We start from the raw sequence: 22,020 nt of genomic DNA, 5'->3' as shown, positions 1-22,020 counted from the left end.
ACATGGAGCAAAGAGAGGACAAGAGAGGTGTACTGTTTTCTGAACAGCCAGCACCAGCCATAACATAAACTATAAGGTACATGGCCATTAATTGCTGACCTCTGCACCAAGCCTCTTATTCCCTTCAGCCTCCAGTTGCCTTTCTTCCTTGCACAGCCTTCCTGCAAGTAATCTTCATCCTTTCTCTTTGCCCTTGAAATTTATAAACCATTTTTTTCTCAAAACATCATTTATTATATATATATATGAAATCACTGTTGAGACAATTCAAAGGATGCAATATAAAAATTCTAAATAGAGAAAAAGACAAATTACAAAAAAGCATTCCTTGGTACATTTTACATTGATGTATAAGTTACCAGTACATTTTGCAAAGATAAAGTTCAGTCTGCAGGCTGTAAGCATTGTAAACAACTGTCTGTAGCTGTTTAACTGTTCTCAGGTAGGTCAAGTCACTATGCCTTAAATCAATATAAAAATATTTACAGTTCTAAATGCCTCAAATTTCCAACATCACTATTTGGAAAGCCCTTAACCAGATGCTCAGCTTCTAGCATGTAAGGAAGTCTCATTAATGTCCAGTACTTCCTTGACAGAGCCAAACTTTATACTACTGGATCCAGATTTAATTATTGTTTTTACTTTCTGCTTAGATTTCCATTATAGTTTCATTTGGAAACTGATTAAACAATCTCTAAAAGGAGATTATTTTTTTTTTTGAAATAAATTTTGCTCAAGATATTACTAATTATGGACATGTCAGTTAGAAGTTTACCTCAAGAGATGTTCTATTAGAATTAAATTTGGCTAGGGACATCAAGGGCAACAAGTAAGGCTTCTATAGGCACATCAGTGATAAAAAGAAGACTAGGGAAATTGTGGAACCACTCTGGAAGGAAATGGGAGACCAGAAGACAAAAGCAGGGACTGAGAGAATGAAGAACCGCCTTTGTAGGAGAAGATCAGGTTCTCCTTTCCAGGTAGAAACCTGAAAGTGCACAAGTCCGTGGGACCTGATGAGATAGATCCCAGGGTTCTGAGGGAACCAGCAGATGAAGTTACTAAGCCACTATCATATTTGAGAAGTTGTGTCAGTCTTGTGAAGTTCCCACTGACTGGAAGAGGGGAAACATAACCCCCATTTTTAAAAAGGGCAAAAAGACCCAGGGAACTATAGGACAGTCAGCCTCATCTCTGTGCCTGGCAAGATCATGGAGCAGATCCTCCTGGAAACTACGCTAAAGAACATGGAAAATAAGGTGACTAGTGACAGCCACCATGACTTCACTAAGGGCAGATTGTGCCTGACAAACCTGGTGACCTTCAAATCCAAAGAATGGATTGAGAACAGCCCTGAGGAGAAGGACCTTTCCTGGGGGTGCTGGTTGATAAGAAGCCCGACATGATCTGGTAATGTGTACTTGAACCATATCCGAGGCTGCATCACAAGCAGCATGGCCATCTCTCTCTCTACTCTGCTCTCGTGAGACCCCACTTGGAGTTCAGCTCTGGGGTCCCAAGCACAAGGACATGGATGTATTAGAATGAGTCCAGAGGAGGACCACAAAGATGATGAAAGGGCTGGACTACCTCTCCTGAGAAGACAGGCTGAGGGAGTTGGGGTTGTTTAGTCTGGAGAAGAGAAGGCTCTGAGGAGACCTTACAGTGGTCTTCCAGCACCTGAAGGGGGCCTACAGAAAAACTGGGGAGAGACTCTTTATCAGGGAGTGTTGTGATTGGACAAGGAGTAATGTTTTTTAGCTAAAAAAGGGTAGATTTGTCTTTGGACCAGACGTGTCCTTCAACCAGTACTGTTTAATATTTTCATCAGTGACACAGACAGTGGGATTGAGTGCATCATCAGCAAGTTTGCAGATGACACCAAGCTGAGTGGTGCAGTTGATACAATAGAAGGAAGGGATCCAAAGGGAGCTGGACAGGCTGGAGAAGTGAGCCCATGTGAACCTAATGACATTCAACAAGTCTAAATGCAGGGTGCTGCACCTGGGCCAGGGAAATCCTGGACATGAGTACGGACCAGGAGAAGAACTCATTGAGACCAGCCCTGCAAAGAAGGACTTGGGGGTTCTGACAGATGAAAATCATAGAATCATAGAATCATAGAATATCCTGAGTTGGAAGGGACCCTTAAGGATCATCAAGTCCAACTCTTGACACCGCACAGGTCTACCCAAAAGTTCAGACCATGTGACTAAGTGCACAGTCCAATCTCTTCTTAAATTCAGACAGGCTCGGTGCAGTGACCACTTCCCTGGGGAGCCTGTTCCAGTGTGCAACCACCCTCTCTGTGAAGAACCCCCTCCTGACGTCCAGCCTAAATTTCCCCTGCCTCAGCTTAACCCCGTTCCCGCGGGTCCTGTCACTGGTGTTAATGGAGAAAAGGTCTCCTGCCTCTCGACACCCCCTTACGAGGAAGTTGTAGACTGTGATGAGGTCTCCCCTCAGCCTCCTCTTCTCCAGGCTGAACAGGCCCAGTGACAGAAAAGATCAACACGAGTTGGCAGTGCATGCTTTTAGCCCAGAAGCCAACTGCATCCTGGGCTGTGTTAATAGAGGAGTGGCCAGCAGGTCAAGGGAGGTGACTTTTCCCCTCTACGCAGCCCTGGTGAGGCCACACTTGGAGTACTGTGTCCAGATCTGGAGCCCCCAGAACAGGAAGGATGTGGAGCTGTTAGAGCGGGTCCAGAGGAAGGCCACAACGATGATCAAGGGGCTGGAACACCTCTCCTATGAAGACAGGCTTGGAGAGCTGGGGCTGTTCAGCTTACAGAAAAGAAGGCTCCAGGGTGAGCACATAGCAGCCTTTCAATACTTAAAGGGGTCTTAAAACAGGATGGAGAAGGACTCTTTACTCAGGTAGATAATGATAGGACAAGGGGGAATGGTTTTAAACTAAAAGAGGGGAGATTTACATTAGAGGTTAGAAGGAAATTTTTCACTCAGAGGTTGGTAAGACCCTGGCACAGGTTGCCCAGAGAAGCTGTGGATGCCCCATCCCTGGAGGTATTCAAGGCCAGGCTGGATGGGGCCTTGGGCTACCTGGTCTGGTGGGAGGTGTCCCTGCCCATGGCAGGGGGATTGGAACTAGGTGGTCTTTAAGGTCCCTTCCAACCCAAAACATTCTGTAATTCTATGATTCTCCAGTCACTTTGCTTTACAGAAGTGTATAGCTATGAAAAGATTGACATGAGCTATCAATAAGGTCACTTAATTCAGTCAGATTTTTTTTTTCTTGTTCAGAAAGATTTTGATTCCATGCTGCAACTAATCATAGGCATGCAACTAATCACTGGCATGATTCCCACAAATTTTAAACACAAGATGCAGTTTTGGATGTGAAGCAGAACAACATATTTTGACTTCTCTTGTCCAGTGGGAAAATCAAGATTTTTTTTTTTTAATGGACTAAGTTTGCTATTACTCTGTGCCTAGTATTTTATGTCAAAAATGTTACCTTTCCCCCCAAAAATATTATATAAATTATTCCTCCTTACTTTTCTTAAAGAGCCTTTGCCATCTGGAAGGGAACTTTTCTTTCTGTTTATTCTAGTTGTGATGACTTTGGTGTTATACTTATCTACTAGCATATCTTGGCTATGTTTGTCCTTAAATAAAATATTTTTATTCTTTGTTTGTCCCAGAACTCACAGTTAAATTTTAATCTTTAAAATAAAAATAAACCCATTTTCAATAGCAGTATTTTTGTGTAACTGTTAAAAAAAAAAAAAAAAAAAACAAAACATTTTTGTAAGAGGTGATTTTAAAAGGATCAAGAAAGGAAATGAAAACACTACAAAGAAACACTTATGGAGAAAAAAAAATCATTGAGAATCCCTTATTTAATTAGAAGACAAGTGAACATTATGAAACACAGTTGCAATTATTTTTTTTTATTCACCACCCAAAATTAGTACATGTTTCACACCATCTCAAGCTGAGACTCAGAAACAGTAGGAAGTGCTACAGAAGTGCAACAGAAAGACAAGACAGACAGATCTGTCAGCGAAAGAAACTGAAAGCAATAGTGAGCCCAGCTGAATTCAGTAAAGCCACATTCCCTTTCTTCCTCTTTGACAAGTACTACAAAAAGATCGATCTAACGGAACACTGGGGATGGTTTACTACTCGGATTTTAGACTTCAAATCTGTTTTTAAAAGAAACACTTTTCATTACTTTGCAAACAAAAATTCAAAATGTCTTTCTAGAAAGATATTGGTATTTTGTTTGGATTTGTGAATTTTGGGGATCATCTCTTAGTTGGTAATAGGATAAGGAAAAATAGGATACTGAATTAAACTGAGTTGAAAGGACTGATTTGAGTTCAAATCCTATGGATTTCATGGGAGATGTATGAATCAATTCTTACAACTTCTGAGAAAATTTTACCTTCATTTTATGTTGCCTTAGAAATCTTATGGAGGATAGAGATCTTTTGTTGGTTTTGTATTTTTTTGTTTGTTTTTAATAAAAAAGTAATTATCATAGGTGTCTAAGGGCACAGACTGCATTTAGACAGATGTCTGGATGGTGGGATTTTTTTTTTTTTGGAAGAGATTTTATTTGTTATGTGAATGCTCACATGACCACTATAAGGCCCAAAGAGATGTTTCAAAAGGAGAAATAAAAAGGGTATATAAAACTTGATCCCTTCTGCTCTTCTTCCCAATAAGAATTTAATGGAACAGGACAGTAAAGGGTTTCTCCAAGTCTGTGAGAAAGCTATGGGGTTAAAGGTCATCCTTTTATGTACTGCTAGCAAATAATATGAAGTGAAACAAAGCTATATCATAGTTGATAAAGAAACAATTGCTGATCAATATAAAATAGGGTTAACACAGCCATAAATTGTGAGTTGCATTACACATAACTGCTAGTGAAAACATGTTTGAATTGAAGCTGAGTTCATCACATAAAAAAAAAATGACCTAGCAACTATAAATCTTTTAGTCAATTCTTTATTAAAAACCTACAAGCATATGCAAACTATGAAAATGCAGAAAAGAATATGGTGTGTAAGACACAAATTATCATAATAAAAGGAACATATTGCCACTAAGAAGAATAATAAGGCAATAAACAGGAAATACAGGAGTGTTTAGCAGCACTAAAGCTTTGAAGACAGATATTAAAAACTGGCAGTTTAAAAAATAATCTCATTTCAAATCAGGTATGAGATACATAGAACTACAGACATATTTTAAAGAGCCCCAAACTAATCCAAGTTTAGTATGGAATTCACATCTGTGTAAAATACTGAATAACTCTGCAAGAGATAATTTCCTTTCAGGTTCATAAAGCTCTGAAGAAAATACTCTTTTCCCTTTCTAATGTCTTCTGTAATGACAGAACCAAATATCAGGTAGTTTCCAAAGTCTTTCCTGGAAGTGGAGAATCCTACAGCCATTTCATAATACTCTAATTACATCAGATGTGTGCAGACAGAATGTCCTTACCAAAAGGCCAAAAAAAAAAAAAAAAAAAGCAGCTGAAAATTTTCACTATTTTGATGAGATCTAAAATTCTGTTCAAACTAAGAAGTAGTTACTGTTAAATGAACAAATAGCAGCATTTGGCCTTGTGTTTGTAAGATGCTATTTATTTCTCTCCAATAAAATCTCTCTTGAAATGGAAAAATAATTCAAAGTTCCCAGCATTGCTGTGAAAAGACAGGCAAACCTGCCAATACTGGCAGGTTGCAAAGCAGGACACATTAGACTCCCTATTATTAAGCTGCAGATTTGTCTTGAGTTTATTTGGCATTTGCTGATTCCAGGAGTAGTTGCTAGATGTCTGGGAATCTGTTAAACTCCTGCCCAAACAGCAGGACTGGTAAGTCTACACACGTAATCTGGTTTTATTGTTTTTACTGTCTACTAAATATGAAGTATTTTTAGTGGAGTACCATACTTAGGCTATTATTCAGCATATTACTGCTTAAATAATATGAAGATTCATAGAACAGCAGCAAATGACTTTTTAAAATATTCTCTTAAGCAGGTTCAGGACATTTTTCTAAAGCTGAAAATGTTTTGTCACAATAGCAAAGAGGTCTCCTGTTCCTACCCAAAAGCTAGTGACCTTAAATGATTTTAAATTTACCCATGCTAATTAGGAATTCAGAAGGAAGCTTGAATTAATTCAGTATACTCAATCAAAAATCATATGGAGTAAGCTGTTTGTGTTATAAGCAATCCATTTTTGTTTTTTCTTTTTTAGAAATCAGCAGAGCTATATATGCTGATTAGAAATTATACCAAAAGATATGACTCAATCCTTAATCGTTGCTTATGTGATGAAAGCAAAGGAAATAGTTCAGAAATGGGGCATGTTAATCTTCAAAAATGAACAGCAATCAGTAATAATACACGTTGTGATTTAGAATATTCAAAATGGTAAGTCATTGCGCTGGCACCTTTGCACCCCACATTAAGGATTGCCTTCTTAACAAGCAGAGTGGTGAATTTCTTTTCAACTTCAAAAAGAACATCCAATTTTCACAGCTGCATTACACCGATCAACATCCTCCCTTAATCTTCACCACTGCCCCTTTCCTGCCATCATTGCTTATCCTCACCCAGTCCTCTGTCTCCCTAAGTTGCCATCACCCAGTCCCCAGAACAGCTGCCTTCGTGGCCTTCCATACATGGTGTTACCACCCTCCTCACCCCATTTCTTCCTGTTAATGCTGGCTTCCTCTTCTCCCCTTTGGAGGCATTGCTGCAGTTTCATGTTCTCCATGCCTCATTTCGGATGCTAGATTACCTCACAAATGAAGCATGTTTCAGCAATATCCCAGTACACTAGTAATCTCTTCAATCTAAAAAGTATATGAAGAAACCATTTCACCTGCGAGTAGTTAGCAACCACCTTCCTTCTCTTGTGCACTCAAAGAAACTACAAGAAGATTGTAAAGAATGCAATGTTATTCAAATAAAGCAATTCTGAAAGTCTACCTTATAGCGTCACACACCGCTTATTTTATAAACAGAAGATAAAAATATCTCTTTCTTAAGTAGTAATTTCTGTTTTTAGATACTCATTGGGATCTCTCTCCTATCCCTGCCAAGCAACGAGCCAACATCCCTGACCTCCAAACAGCAGCAGTATGTCCAGCCCTGCTTGCTTTCCCAGGCCACTTCCAACGTCATCGCGACGTGACTATAACTCTTATCTGAGGAAGAACTAGAGATGTGTTATGAGAAAGTTATGGAAAAACAAGGAAACAGTTTGGGGTTAATGTCAGAAGTGATTTTGTTTTGTTTTAAAAGCATCTATTTTGAGGGTCCCTCTTGTAACACTGATAAAGGAACACAAACTATCACTTTGGGGGGAAAAGCCATGCCCCCTCAGAGCTGCTGCTAAGCTCCACCAGTGCTCTCAGTTTACTTCTCAGGGAGGGACAATCTTGTCATCAAAACAACTGTCCAAAATAACCCGTTCTTGGCCAACTCAAAAGGAACAAATGGTTCTGTGATGGCTACTACAGCCTGAAATATCCCATAATAATAAAGCTGGTTCATCTGGCAGAAAGATGGGAGTCGCTGGTGCTCCCGTATCTACACAGAAGCACAGTCAAGTTTCAAGGAATGATGCCTGCCTTTTGTGACAGCACAGATGTGCTGCTTTCCAGCTACCATCACCCACGACATTTTGAAGTGGAGCTATTTTATTCTCACTTTGCCAAAAGCAGAATTACTACAAAGGTAGAAGAGTGCATGTTTGCATATGCCCAGCCCCCTACAGAACCTGTTGCATAGAGAGAACAAAACACTAGATGAATGGAAACATGCAGCGACAAGGGAAATTCATGCCAATACTGCCAAGTGTGACAATAAAATGAGTTTCTGTTTAGAATGGGAAATGGGACTCTACCCTAAGTGTGGACTAATGACCTGTAGAGTCAACACCATCTGAGTAATATCCAGACATAACAGAGGTATTTTTATGCTATTATCTTAAATAATTCACATAAGAAAGAGGAGTAATGGGGAAAGAAATCTTCCTTTTCTCCAACACTGGTGCAAAAGAGCACAACAGTTTATAACAGATTAACAGATTAATTAAATTCTGTCCAAGTCCAGGCCATAGTCAATGGCCACGGGCAATTGGGCACTGTCTGTTTCTCTTAATTTTTCCTTAACACTCTCCAAAGTTCTTGTCTGCAACCTTGAGACCTGCTTTTCCTCCTTATCCTTCGGAGGTGTGGAATGTCATTCCCTCCCCACCGCAGTCACTTTGGCCTTACCAGCTAAGGGGAGGGGAAGAAAGGAGAGAATCAATGAGCAGAGCTAAGGTATCCTATTGAGACTTAGAAAACTTTATTTATTTATTTATTTTCTAAATTGAAAACACTTGCCAAATCCTTCCTGCAACTAAGCACTGCATAAGGGGTTTGGTTCCCCTGTGAACTGGAAATTAAGTCTGGAGGCAGTAATGAATGCCTCCACTTGTATTTTTAATCACTGCACAGGAGGAATGCAGTAGGCTTCTAGCAGCCATGTGGGGTCAGGACACAACCTTCCTGAATCCTTCAATGTGATACCAATTACTGTGGGCTGATTTAAATTAGCAAGGAAAAAGCCTTAATTTGATTAGAAAAGTGACATATTTGTTTTCATGTTTACATTCTCTTGCTGTTTTCCAAAAGAAGGGATGATAAATGCTACTTTTTTTTTTTCTTTTGTATTTTTTTCCCCATAGAATCATAGAATAGAATCATCTAGGTTGGAAATGACCTTTAAGATCATCAAGTGCAACTATCAACTTGGCCTACCAAGTCCCATAACTGAACCATGTCTCTTAGTGCCACATCCACACGTCTCTTAAACACCTCCAGAGATGAGGACTCCACCACCTCCCAGGGCAGCTGGTTCCAATGCCTGATCACCTTCTCCATGAAGAAATTCTTCCTGATATCCAATTTAAACCTTCCCTGGTGCAACTTGAGACTATGTCCTCACATCCTACCACTTGTCACCTAAGAAAAGAGGCCAACACCTTGCTGCAACCTCCTTTCCTGTAGATGTAGAGAGCAGTAAGGTCTCCCCTCAGCCATCTTTACTCCAGGCTAAACAACCCCAGCTCCCTCAACTGCTCCTCATAAGTCTTGCTTTCTAGTTTTATTTTACTAACTGTAGATTTTTAAAAATCAATTATTCTTATTGCCAACAAAAATACACTGCATGGTCACTTAAACAATTTCACAGATTAACACATTTATTTTAAGTCTTAATTTTCAAATGTTATGGCAGAATATTGTAAATTGAATTATCCCTTGCTAGAAAATAGGAAATGTATTTACCCTTAATTTAAACCTGCTTGCTTTTGGATGCAAATTAGAATTTTATTAAAGTAAAAACAAACAAACAAACAAACAAAACCAGCTTCATAAATTGTTTTTAGTCAATCAGCTAAACTATCTTGTAGCAGAAAGAATGCATTTAGCAGAATTTATTAAAACTGACTTTGCACATAACATTAACCAATTTACTAATAAATACCTGCAGTTAATGGATTGAACTGAAAGTTTTTCATTACCGTGTCCGTAATTGCATTTGCAGAATTACAAGAGCTGTTCCAAGTATATTAATTGCTTCAAAAATCCTCAGGGTCCAGGTGCTCAGACAGTGACAGCTCCCAGCTCAACACTTTGACTTTCTGCAAATGAAAATCTGACTGCCTGAGAAGATGAAGTGTGTTTACACCTGGCTCTTCACCATAATTTTTGAAACTGACAAAATATTTTAAAGTACAGGTGTACAAGAAACACTAGTCATACTGCGGCACTAGAATTATTTTGTACTTTCTCTAAAATTGTAATAACTTACCAAATGGATGCAGGTCTTTCAAAAATTCTTTTTTTTTTTTTTTTTTTTTTAAGTGGAACTATATTTGGTATGTATTTTAAACAACATTTTTATGCTTTATATTTTTTATTAAATACAAATTACAAAGGGAAAAAGTAGATAGCTTCAGCTGATGGAAAAACAATCCAGCTGTTCCAAGTTTTAAGCTCTGGGACAATTGGTAGACATTTTCCCCACTGAAGCAGAGGGAAATAGCAAAACTCAAGATTAAATAACAAATTTTTAACAAAATTTAATTTTAAGAATTTTTCAAACTTTTTTGGTTACAACAGTCACAAACTATTTAGTATTATGAAATATTTTTTCCAACTTTGCCTACTAAACTCTCAGTTCTTGCATCTGTCAGTACTAGTTTAGCAAAAATAATCTGATTAGACAACATATTCTAAACTATTTCTTGGACAAAAATGATAAAAATGGTCTAGGACCAACATCTTGGAACTAAATTTATTTATAACTGTTTAAAACTTCCACAGTTCACCAGCTTAATTCAAACTATGAAAAATTATATAAGTAAAAGAAAACCTAAAGAAAATTTGCACTTTTCCAGAGAGACATCCTTAAAGACTACAATAGCTAAACAGATTGCCATTTTACTTTTTTAGTGTTACAGTAAATTTCTTGATTTACAGCGGTGTTGTGACCATTTAGCAGCCTCAATTTTACCTGATCCGGTTTCATTTTCCACTTTCTTCTCAATTCTCTAGTCCTCCTCCTTTATTTTGATGGTACCTCTGACATACAGCAACCCCAAATGGTGTTAGTACAACTGTATTTTGTACCTTGCCATTACAGAAAATAAAGCAAAAGACCAATCTCAAATTGCCCCTTTGGACCTTCTGATTTCTAACTTCTCTCTAACAAGATAAAAAAAAAACAACTCACAGCTCTTCCCAATTAGCCAGTCCTCACATTTCTTATACTTATCTCCACCTGAACTAAATTGTCTCTTGTAGTATGCTTTAAATGCCTTGCTGAAACAGAGAGTTTTGATCCACTGCATTTCCTTGCCTACAGAATCAGTTATCTTATCAGAACAGATATCAGGTAACTTTGGTACTCACCATTTCTGGAAACCTGCGCTGCATTTTAACTCAGAATAGCTGGGCATCAATGATCCTGGCCAGGGCTGTTTCTGCTGCCTTCCCCAGCCCCCTCCCCTCCGTGCTTCAGACTGACACTAAAATACTCCAAAACCAGTGGACACAAGTGCCAAACCTTGAGCAGCAGATGTGGCTTGTAATGAAACATGTTCTACCTTACCTACTGGAGCAAGGTCACTAATTTTGTGCAGTTGAAGAAATACTAGGATTTCCAACAACTCCTATAATTTGATTAGAGACCAAGGAAAACAATTCACAAATGGGCATTCTGGCATATTTTAGTGATCTTGCATACCTATCAAGACCTCTGCTTTGACAGCTTTCTGACAGACTTAAAAAAAACACGTTTTGCTTTATGATCCTCATCTTCTGGACCATACACAACAGCCAGTGAGAGCATGGCTGCTGCTGCACGGCCACATCGTGCAAGCACAGATGTGAACATAGATGTGAGAAATTAATCCAGCAGTGAACATGGACTTGTTTCCCAAGTAGAAAGGAATTCACAGCTTTAAATGAATGAAGGAATGAAAGTAAATAATAATAAAAAAATAACCCTCCAGGCCAAAATAAATAGCTTTATGAAACAAACAGAGGGAATTGTAAGGCGGAAACAAAACTCTTCTTTTAAGTCTTAAAAACTAAATTGCTTCTGTTTTCTTTGATCTCGCCTAAGTTACTCTAAAGGTCAATGAACACTGGAACAAATACTGCCAAACGCAGTGCTGGATGGCTGCAGAGAGCCATGGAAGTTTGGCTTTACTGCATACAGTACATCACACAGTGACCTCACCACCGCTACCAGCTGGGGACTCACAGACCACATTTACCAAAAAAGGCCAAGTGCTTCGTGCCTGGAATCTTTTCCCAGTTAGCTCACCACGCTTTTGCTAGGATTTGTACAATAATTGTAGAGGTCATTTTTAAAAATTTTTTTTTTAAGCTCAGATGGAGTAAATCAACGGGCTATCCAATGCAAAGCCGCATTTGTGTAGTCTCTGGAGACAACTCAGCTTTACTTAAACTGAGTGTGTACAGAAAAGGAAGAACTGAAATATGTGCAATAAAAACAGAGGAGCAAGTAGTATAAATCAAGAAGAGCAAGTGATGCAGATTTGTATATTGCTAATTTGATTACAAACACTAGTGTTTAACAGAGAGTGTTTCTCAGAATGGTTGGGTACCTTCAGGTTTTTGAAGTGCAGATGAATAATTGGTCTTTAATGTTATTCTTGTGACATTCTAAAACACTTGAACTCTGCACTCTGGGTTTATGCTGTCCTTGTATTTGAAGTATAGCTTTGTAATGTCAACAGGATATATTTTATCCTCCATATTCTCTTTGATTTCTGTAATCATATTTTGTGTCTAAACTTCCTGTAGATATGAAGATGGAATATAACATTCTCATTCTCTGTATGAAATGTGACATTTACAGGAGTAAAAATCTCGCTAAATTACTTGTTATAAAAACAACATGGTGATCGTCTTATTGTCTTAGTGAAAAATATTATTTTATATTATTTTTCCTTTTTTTTTTTTTTTGAAGGGGGGGCTGCATATGTGTGGTGCAGCAGTGGGAAGGCTTTTTTGTTTCCAGCTGAATTTTATGTAGTATTTCAGGAAAAAAAAAAAAAAATCAGAAAAAAAGTCCAGCAAGCTCTCTTACAGTGGTACACAATATCATTTCCTATTACACATATTAGCAACACAGCTAGCTAATATTTTTTTCCCTGGAAAAAAAAAAGTTTGGAAACGCAGCTTAATGGAGTACAAAAATGAAAAATTTCAAAGTTCAGTTAGAAGACAAATAATGCAATACTCACCACTGCTTAGAAAATATGCTCTCTCAATGGAGAGCTGATCACAGAGACCAACTGCTTGTATCTCTAACTACTGCTGAAATCACCAATGCAAAAGTTATACAATTAATCTCACACTTCTATTCCTAATCTCTTAAAATGTCAGTCCACATGATGCAAATTACTTGTAAATTTGGTGCTCTAGAAAGATCTAATATGTCATAACTAGCAGCTATCCTGCACAGTCCATACCTCAGCCTCAGTCTGGAGAGGACCAGGTACAGTGAAATGTTTGGGGTTTTGGCGGAAAGAGGGATAACAGAGAAATAGTAGTGTATTTGTGTTTACAGTTCTACACTGTTTTAAGTTAATACTAGAGAAAATCCAGCCCAAACATGATATTTCAGAGCATGAAGTAACAGCTGATACATGGTCCACACAGCTGACATGTTTAGAGAAGATCTCTAATAAAAAGTGACATTCCCAGTGTCCTGTGAAACTTTCTGCAGGAATCCAAATAACAAGAAAGCGTCTGTTTCCTGTTTTGCTATCAATTCAAATCACCCCAGAGGAGTTCAAAGAGCCAAATCTCTGCACAAGCCTTCATTAACTGCAGATAAATAACTAGCAGTCTAAACTCATCCAATATCTACACGAGTTCATAAATTCTCAAGGGTTTAACCAAGTGAACAGGCACAGAGGTAAGTGCTCTGACCATGTCCTTCAGTAACAAGAAGTTTCAGAAAAGCCAAATTTCTGCTATATTTCAAAGTGATCTTGTTATTTCTAGATTGCATGTTGCTATTTCTTAATTACTAGAAAAACAGTATTAAATGTAATTAATCACCCACTTCTTTGTGTTGATTTCCTTTATTAAAAGGCCAATTGAATGTGTTTCTGCTGATAAAAATCAATTCAGAGGGAATGTATGAAACTGTTCCACAGTCTAGGTCATGCGGGTGGTCTGAATCTCTTGGTCTTGAACTTGACAGTTGAACTCCACGAGCGGCAAAAGAAAAAGCGAGTTTATTTGACACTTTATAAAACAATGAACTGAGAGAGCTCTCCATGTGGTATTGATGTGTCATGCCAATATCCTACACTGCCCAAAGCACACATAATGTTGCATAATAAAATGCATTAGACATGGGAAGAAAAGTAGTTGATCCAGGTTCTCTCCTGTACTTTTTTAGTACACTGTTGCATGACCACATATAAGTTAAAATGATCACCATTTCCCCAAACAATATAAGATGGGTAAATGCCCATATCTGGAGGGGATGTAGACAGGAGAAACTAGCCCTGTGATATACTGAACTGAGAGGATTCAGTCTGTCCTGCAGTACTCTGGAATTAATGTTGACCAATTGCTGATTTAAAAAGTAAAGGAATAATCTTCATTTAGATCATTAAAATATGACATCTACTGAGAGGTATCACAAGGCTTGTCAAAGGGGACAGCAGTGTCTTATATACTTCTGCACAGAGCTCTGTATGATCCACACACGATTCTTCTCTCTGATGTCCCAGGACAATCAGTAGCACAGCAGGTTAAGCTTTCAATAAAGGTTCTCAAGAGAGAACAGTATCGCTTAAGCTATAGGAATACAAAACGAAGTGGCAGCTCAAAGAGCTGAACAATGCAACTAAAACCCACTGAAAAGTGCAAATAGTTTTGTGCTGCGATTACAGTTTGATTTGTGCAGCAGCACAGTAAACAAACTTCCACCCTGCATCTAAAAGCAGCAGGGTGGGACAAGAAAAGAATGCAGCTGTACACAAAAAAATATCAAGCAAGAAGTAAAAAAGCATCAATTTCAGAGAAAGCTGACCTCAAGTTCACTGTAAAAATTCTTCTCAAATGTTTATTTAGTTCCTGTGCGGAAGCAGTCTCATCTGTTTTCTGCACATTCACAACAGTGGTAAAAAAAGCATAAGCCTTCAGTCTCTCTTTCCAACATCTCTGTTCTCCTTCTGAGGTTGTTTGAGTACAGCACAAGTGTAACCTCAGCTACAACATCAAAGATTTTTTTGTACCCATTTAACCTTACAGATGGAAGGTTTCCCAGAAAATTTTATGAGTGCTAGTACAAGATGCAAAATGCTTCAGAACTAGCATATTTGTGTAACAGGAGGAAAGGTTATTAACTGTATCTCTGACTACCACAGCCTTTAAGTATCTCTGGGATCTAAGTAGTGACTGATAACCACTTAAAAATACAGGATCAGACTGAAAATAGCATCTCCTAGATGAAGTTCATTTTGACATCTTTTTTTTCCCCGATAACATCTGCTTTCCTGACTACCTGATAGAGGCAGCACGCGCTGTTTGGCTAACACCAAAGAACTGGTTCAAATCATCAACTGCAGCACATCCTCCATGGGAAAATCTCTGGGCAACATAAAGATAACCATCACCACACTGCATCAGCTGTGTGAAGTGGAGAGGGAAGTCAGAAGGAAATAGTATGCCTTTGGCACACCAACTTCTCTTGGTCTTTACACAACAGCCACTTCAGGGCCATTGCACCCATGATAAATGTTTGAACACTTTGTATGGTTCTGTGATAACCCAAGGCACAAAGAAACATAAATGCAGACATCAAAAGATAAACACAATTCCAGATGGTAAGAATGTGCAAGAATCACATACAATACACAGAAAGCGCTACACCTTATTCATATATTCAGTATTTAAACTCAGTATCTAGATTATCTCCTTCTCTGAAGCAAATAATTCCATTCAATTTGCTAATATGTTAATGACAATGGCATCAAATATATTTGAATACGTCTGCCTGGTTTTAGTCCAGGTTTCAAAACACACTGATAAAGAAGCAGGAAATGAAAGAGAATTGTTTTCATAGCCACTTACTTTTGCTGCTCCTATTTGCTCTTTACGAAACTTTTCCAGGGGTGCTATGAGAACATCATTTGCATTCTGGATCTGAAAAGTTAACACAAAGCATATATTTTCAATAGCGAGTATTTGCAGAAATTGGAGTCACTGTAATCCTGCTGATGTATAAGACGGAAAGATTCATGTCCATAACATCCTACTAACAGCATATGGGTAGGACTAAAATAATTCTGGCTTCTTAGATAAAACATACTACGCACACGTTCACTGGTCATGCAACATGTCTACGGGCAACTAAAGCAATTGTAATTAATGGTGTAATAAGTTTAATTGTAAGACATAGAAGGGTTTTTTGGTATTTTACTTCCACTTCTTGTATCTTGTCTAAAATCGGAATAGAAAATGAAAACTTCCAAGAAAACATTTTGGCAGAGCAGAAAAGACAAACATAGTAGTAATGACAGCACTGCCTAAAAAGCGTATGTTTACAAATTCAGAAGCTTTGACAGCTGAATCTTTTAGCTATCTCTTTGGATTATATGCCTATTTACACTGAGCAGAGAAGAGGATGGGAGCAGAGGGAACTCTAAAAAGAAAAGCAGACAGTTTAAAAAATATTCTAGATTGGATTCCTTCACTTTTTTTTTTTTTTTCTTAATTAACTGAAGATGTCTGACAGCTATTTTTATCACTTTAACCTCAGTGAGGATTCGTAATGAATCACAGTGTTCCCCTCATGGTCTTTGTTTATTTCGTGTAAATCCAGGCCTGGAACCCACCTCTGGAGATCGCTCACAGCCCCGACCACCTTCAGTAGCCCCTCATCATTTGGGCTGGACACGCACAGGCAGCAGAATACAAATGCCAGTCATGCCATTGTACCCCTCACCATAAAATGTAGCTTGACTTAACCATGTGCCTTCTAAGGACAGACAGAATAACCAACTGAATTCTGATTTTACTGGAGAAAAATCAGAAGAAACATTATATACAATTTTTAATAAAATCCAGGCTTTGTGCCTACAACACATTCGAGTCATTGCATTGCACCCTGTCTACAAAGGGTGTATTTACCTTTTTCTTTCATTAAATGATTTTCTACTCTTTTACTATTGTATCCATGATAACAAAAATATATATGTATAATTATTGTCAACATTATCTTTCCTAAGTGCATTTTTTTCTACCTTTCAGGAAAAATAGCTCTTTTTTGCTCCAGCTTCCTAGACAAAGAACCACACCTCCCCAAAAATGCCTCATTCTGTACACACAGCTTTCATGCATCTTTCCTGAAAACTGCCAACACATCAGAAATAAAGCACAATAAAACACATTACAATATTATATAGTATTAAGTGCAGGCAAAACTTTAGACTTTCCACATGAACAGCTCTTTTGCTCCTCACCAGTCCAGCCTTTATACCATACTCATCACATTCCAAATTTGGGCTTTGGCACGTTTGGAGGTCTGGGCAAAGCTAACATGTACCTAAGCCAAATGTGAATGAATAAAGCTCTTGTAATTCTTCCAATAATTGATAAGTTACATTGTCATTAGAGCACAAAAACTTCCCAAAGGGCTGTAACAATAAACATACAGAACAAAACTGTTAAAACACAAACACATTTTCTTTCCTCCCAAACCTAACATTACCATTTGAAAGACCGCAGAATCACCACTTATCTCAGTGGGGCAGAGTTTTAGGAGAAGTCAAGTCTCTCTCTGACATCCTGATGTAACAAAGTCCAAAGCAGCACAGTGGCATGTTTGATGATGCAGTGATCAAAATGAACCCATTTTTTATGGTAATAATTAAAAATCAGGCACTCGGAAAGTAGAGGAGCAGAGTGCTGGGTGGCTTCAGTGAGCTTTTGATTTATTCTACGTATTCCATTAGTTTGACTGGAACAGACTGCAAAGCTGTACTATTCTCCAAGCTGGCATTTCCCCCACATATATAGACTTGTGGCCAATATCTAGCAATCTAGCTGAGATTCAACACTTTCTGCAAGGCAAAGTGCATGCACCTAACAGAAGGTAATTCCTATCCCAAGGATTACTATACAAATAAGGCAGATAAAAATTAACAGGGGTGCAAAAATGCTAAGTGACTTGTACACCATCAGGCAGAATTTCAGTGTGCATGTCTGGAAGCAGCTGGAAACTTTGAGAGCTTACAGAACATGTATGTGGCTTTTGGCTTGTACAGAAATCATGAAGGCTTGCTGGCGTCAATGGGACAGAAGTGTGGATGTATCTTTTCTTTCTTTGCATGTACAGAAGTAAGTTTCCTTGCATGTACAGAAGTAAGTTTCCTTGCTTTCACAGTCATTTTTATATACACCAATGATATACCGAACAACTCAGTGTTCAATTAAAGGAGACATTCATGTTATTGAATTATTACTCGTGATGTCAACAGTCCTTGCCAGTCTTGTGGCTAGTCACTGTCAGTCCAAACTAACTCCATGTGGAGCTGAATACTTCTTCACTTCGCTCAAAGCTATTGCATACAGATAGCCTCCATGCCCCACCAGGAGACCTCAAGACGTGTAGTATCCTCTTGATAGCCTTAAAGTGACTGAAACATGATTACCACCAGCCTCACTCAACTCTGAATTAAATATTTTGGAGGAGTCCCGCCTCGAGCACTGTGGAATAAGGTTTTCATAGGCAGCACGTAGCATTGCGAGGAATCAGCTGGGAAGGAAGTGGCTTTGCTGGATTTCTCACAAAGCTAGAGCCAGCTGGGAGCAGCCAGTGGGGATCACAAGACTAATTAAAAGCTGTCACAAACTTCATCAAGTTAGAGTTTGTGCCTTGGAAGAGAACTGCTGGGCCACATCAACAGAACATCCCTGGGCTGGAAGTTTCTGCTGCCCAGAGATGTGGCACATCACCTCCTGGCACAAGTATGAGCTAGTCAAGTGATGGGTTGTTGCTCTGGGATGAACACGGCAGCGAAGTACCAGAGAAGCGAGCAGCTGCTTCTTGACAGCCCAGATCACAGGACACAGCCTGCTCCAAAGCCTCCTGTTGACTGCCACCAGCTCCTGCCTAGCTTTTGGAAACTAAAAAATACATAGAAAGAAGAACTGTTTTGCCTTATGCATTTATTCATTTCTTTTAATCACTAATTCTCTTCACTGCAATTACCTTTATTTAAAGGGTTAAAAATTGGCCAAGCCCAGCCCTCCAGAATTAGGAACCTAATCTTCCCACAACCATTTTTATTGCAATTCAATTGCTTCAGATAATCTGGAATTTTCCCTGTGTGGCTCTAATATAGTAACTTTCTTCCTGCCAAGACGATAATCCTCTTCTTACTCAGTTATTGCAGCAGGCTGAAATCACAGACACTTGGAACAAGCAAACCATGTCAAAAAGTCTATAATGGTTTCTGTAAATAGCAATTTCAGAAATCCAAGCTGTGTTTAAAATACAGATCTTTTTTCTTAAGAGCTTATTCAGATTAGTCACACCTGTAAGGAAGTCACACTCTTTTGATCCAATTCAGCTATTGACTGGTGCACAATTCCATCTCCCTGCATGGCCAACACATGGTATTCAATCAAATAATGGGATAGTTTCTCTCATTTGGAAAAGTACCCATATTCCTCCAGAAAAAAAAAAGGAAGGAAAAAAAAAAAGAATCGTGCAATTCTAACTCAGCGTCATTTCAACAGTTTTTTCTAAATTAAGATGCTAGACATGTAGTAAGGAAGATACAATAGAACATGTTACTTTGAAAACTGAGAAATTTACATTAGATAGATCCAGTAAAAAGAAACAGATTTTTATGAAGAACTTAAATCAACTTTCTAACTTTGATATGTATAAATCCCTCCATTTAGCATTATTGCTAAAAGTACCATTAACATAAGTACCACCAAAATCACACTGAATTTGCAAAAACTACTTGAAAAAGAACCGCATAAAAATTGAGTATTTTTTCTCAGCCAGCTTTGACAATGTATGGGGTCACCCTCAGTTTCAATAACTGCAATACTGCTCTGTGCTCTGACACCCCTCGAGCCAACACGGTGAATCACCTTAAGTTGTCTTTTCTCAGTCATGTTTTTTCACCTTTCCAACCCATCACCTTTCCTTCCAGAAGTTTGCTGTAAAATTGAATTAAAGTACTAATGGTGAGAATAAACTGTGGTTTTCACATACCAGAGAGAAAGTCCACATCTATACTTAGGGACACAGTTGGCTAACATTATTAAACTGTTCTTTTTCAGAAAAAAAATAAGTCATCGGTAGAATGAAGAAAAAAAAACACAACATCAACTAACATCCTTATGGGAATCATGATTATTAAACCATGTTAGAAAGGGAAAAAAAAAGTTATTTGTAAAGCTATCTAAACATTTCCATTCCTAGATTATCCTAAATTTAAGCCCAAGTTAATTTCTGGAATAAGTTTTCTATGACATACTGTATTACATAAATTACATATACATAACTTGAATTTCTGGCTAATTTTGAATTTATTTTCTGTCTTTATGCATTTGCCTAAATATAAATTCACATGATTTACGTAACATTAGGGTATAAGTACTACACCAACTTATATTTGGAATATATGCTTTCTTGCATGTGAATATTTTATGCAAGGAATTCAAAATAAACTCTGATAAAAAGCTTTATAGCGGAACATATCACGCCTCTGTTTTCTGTTTATGAAATACAGAATGTTCTTTGAACTGAATTTTATTTTTTTGTTTTGTTTTTGTTTTGTTTTATTGCTGTGAATAATTTTTTTTTTTTTTTTACTCCTGTTTTCCATCTTTCATAGAAAGACACAGTAATTCTAGTTTGAAGGCACCTCAGGTGGTTCTTGAGATTAATCCCCCTGCTCAAGTCACAGTCTGTACAGAAGGTGAACCATGCTGTCCGGGGGTTTGTCCTGAAAACCTCCAAGGACAGAGACCAGCCAGCCTCTCTGGGTGGTCAACTGCACTCCTGGTGGGATTTTTCCCCCCTTATATCAAGTGTGAATCTTTGTTTTTAATTTTCCTTCGTTCTCCTGCTGCACATTGCTGTTCACCTGCACACAGCTACTCTTCAGTCAAATATAAAGTATGTCAATCAAGAGACAGGAACTTCCCTATTTGCAACATAAACCATTTGAGCTATGTATGAATGTATTTTTGCCATAATGCATCCAACTGAAGCAATATGCATGCAGGTGGGAAAAGCTGTAGGACCAGGGCTGACGTTCAGCTTTCTGAACTAAACTGAATCAACTAACTCTAGCCCAAATTTGGGACAGCATATGATAGGCAGTTTGCACCTCCACTATTCTTCTTCGTCTCATTTTATGTAGGACCAGTGTATATAGACAGAAATTGAACTAAAATTTAACTAAATTTAACTAAACATTGATGCAGCTGCTTATTCATTATTAAATACTAACAATATGGACACAGAAATCTTAAGCCCTGAAGAGTTTTTACGAGCTCTGAGCTTCACCTGGCAAACTACAAATGCTGAACTGCAGTATAAAACAAAAAACAACAACAACAACAAAAACACCACTAACAACAAAAACACAATACCTCTTAAGGTGTGTATGTGTATTTGCAGGGTTAAAGACTTTAGGCAGCTCACACAGAGAAGTAACTAACGGGATTCCCAACAGACAGAAAAAGACAGCAACAACAGCAAGCGAAGCAATTCCCCAGTAACAAAATAAGGAATTAATAAAGCTCATCTGAACTATAGTAAAATGTTTTAACTATGAAAGCAGATGTTGGATATTCTGTATATGCGAAAAAAAATACTACTGCTACAAGTACTTTCCCTGCAACACAGAATTATCATGCTTGCATATTGGAAATAAAACTCAGTTCCTTGAAGTGCTGAATGACTCATAGGTTCTGAATGCTGACAAATACTGATTTGCTTCATGTTGGTGTAAGACTTTTAGAAAATAGCAATTAAATTCATTCAAACAAGGCAACAAATCTCATAGCAAATATATTCACGCATTACTAATGTAGAAATACATAGAGACAAAAGAAATTATACAATTTGGAATCCTTTCCCCAAATCCTACTAATTCCTAACGTCATAATCTGTCAGAAAAAACAAAACACAACAACGCTTCTTTCACTCTGTGGCATGTATCAACAGCTCCTAATCAATACAACTTCAAATACAACAACAGAAACCAAATACAGACAATCAGGCATTTAAGTAACTTAGTTATATACCAGGTTATATACATGCTACAAAGAATATAAATATGTCATTTCATTGTGAAACACTAGTCATGTATTTAAGTCCTCAGTTCTTATTTTAAAATATTAGAAGTATAAATATTATATAAACTTAATAATGTGCATTTCAGAGCACATA

The 22,020-nt window shown here is 37.9% G+C and overlaps 1 protein-coding gene across 1 annotated transcript in view; it reads right to left on the bottom strand.

Moving 5' to 3' along the window:
• The window catches only part of ARHGAP42 (Rho GTPase activating protein 42), a 174,052-nt gene that overhangs the window by 64,349 nt on the left and 87,683 nt on the right, over positions 1-22,020 (bottom strand). The window contains exon 4 of the mRNA XM_082779392.1: positions 15,669-15,740. Within this exon, the coding sequence (XP_082635518.1) occupies positions 15,669-15,740 (72 nt within the window). The remainder of the gene's footprint in view (positions 1-15,668; positions 15,741-22,020) is intronic.

Source organism: Aythya marila, assembly GCF_965140915.1.
Source record: "Aythya marila genome assembly, chromosome: 1".
Classification (NCBI taxonomy): Eukaryota; Metazoa; Chordata; class Aves; order Anseriformes; family Anatidae; genus Aythya; species Aythya marila.
The sequence above is the reverse complement of the archived record's forward strand: the minus strand, read 5'-3'. Positions and strand labels throughout refer to the sequence as shown.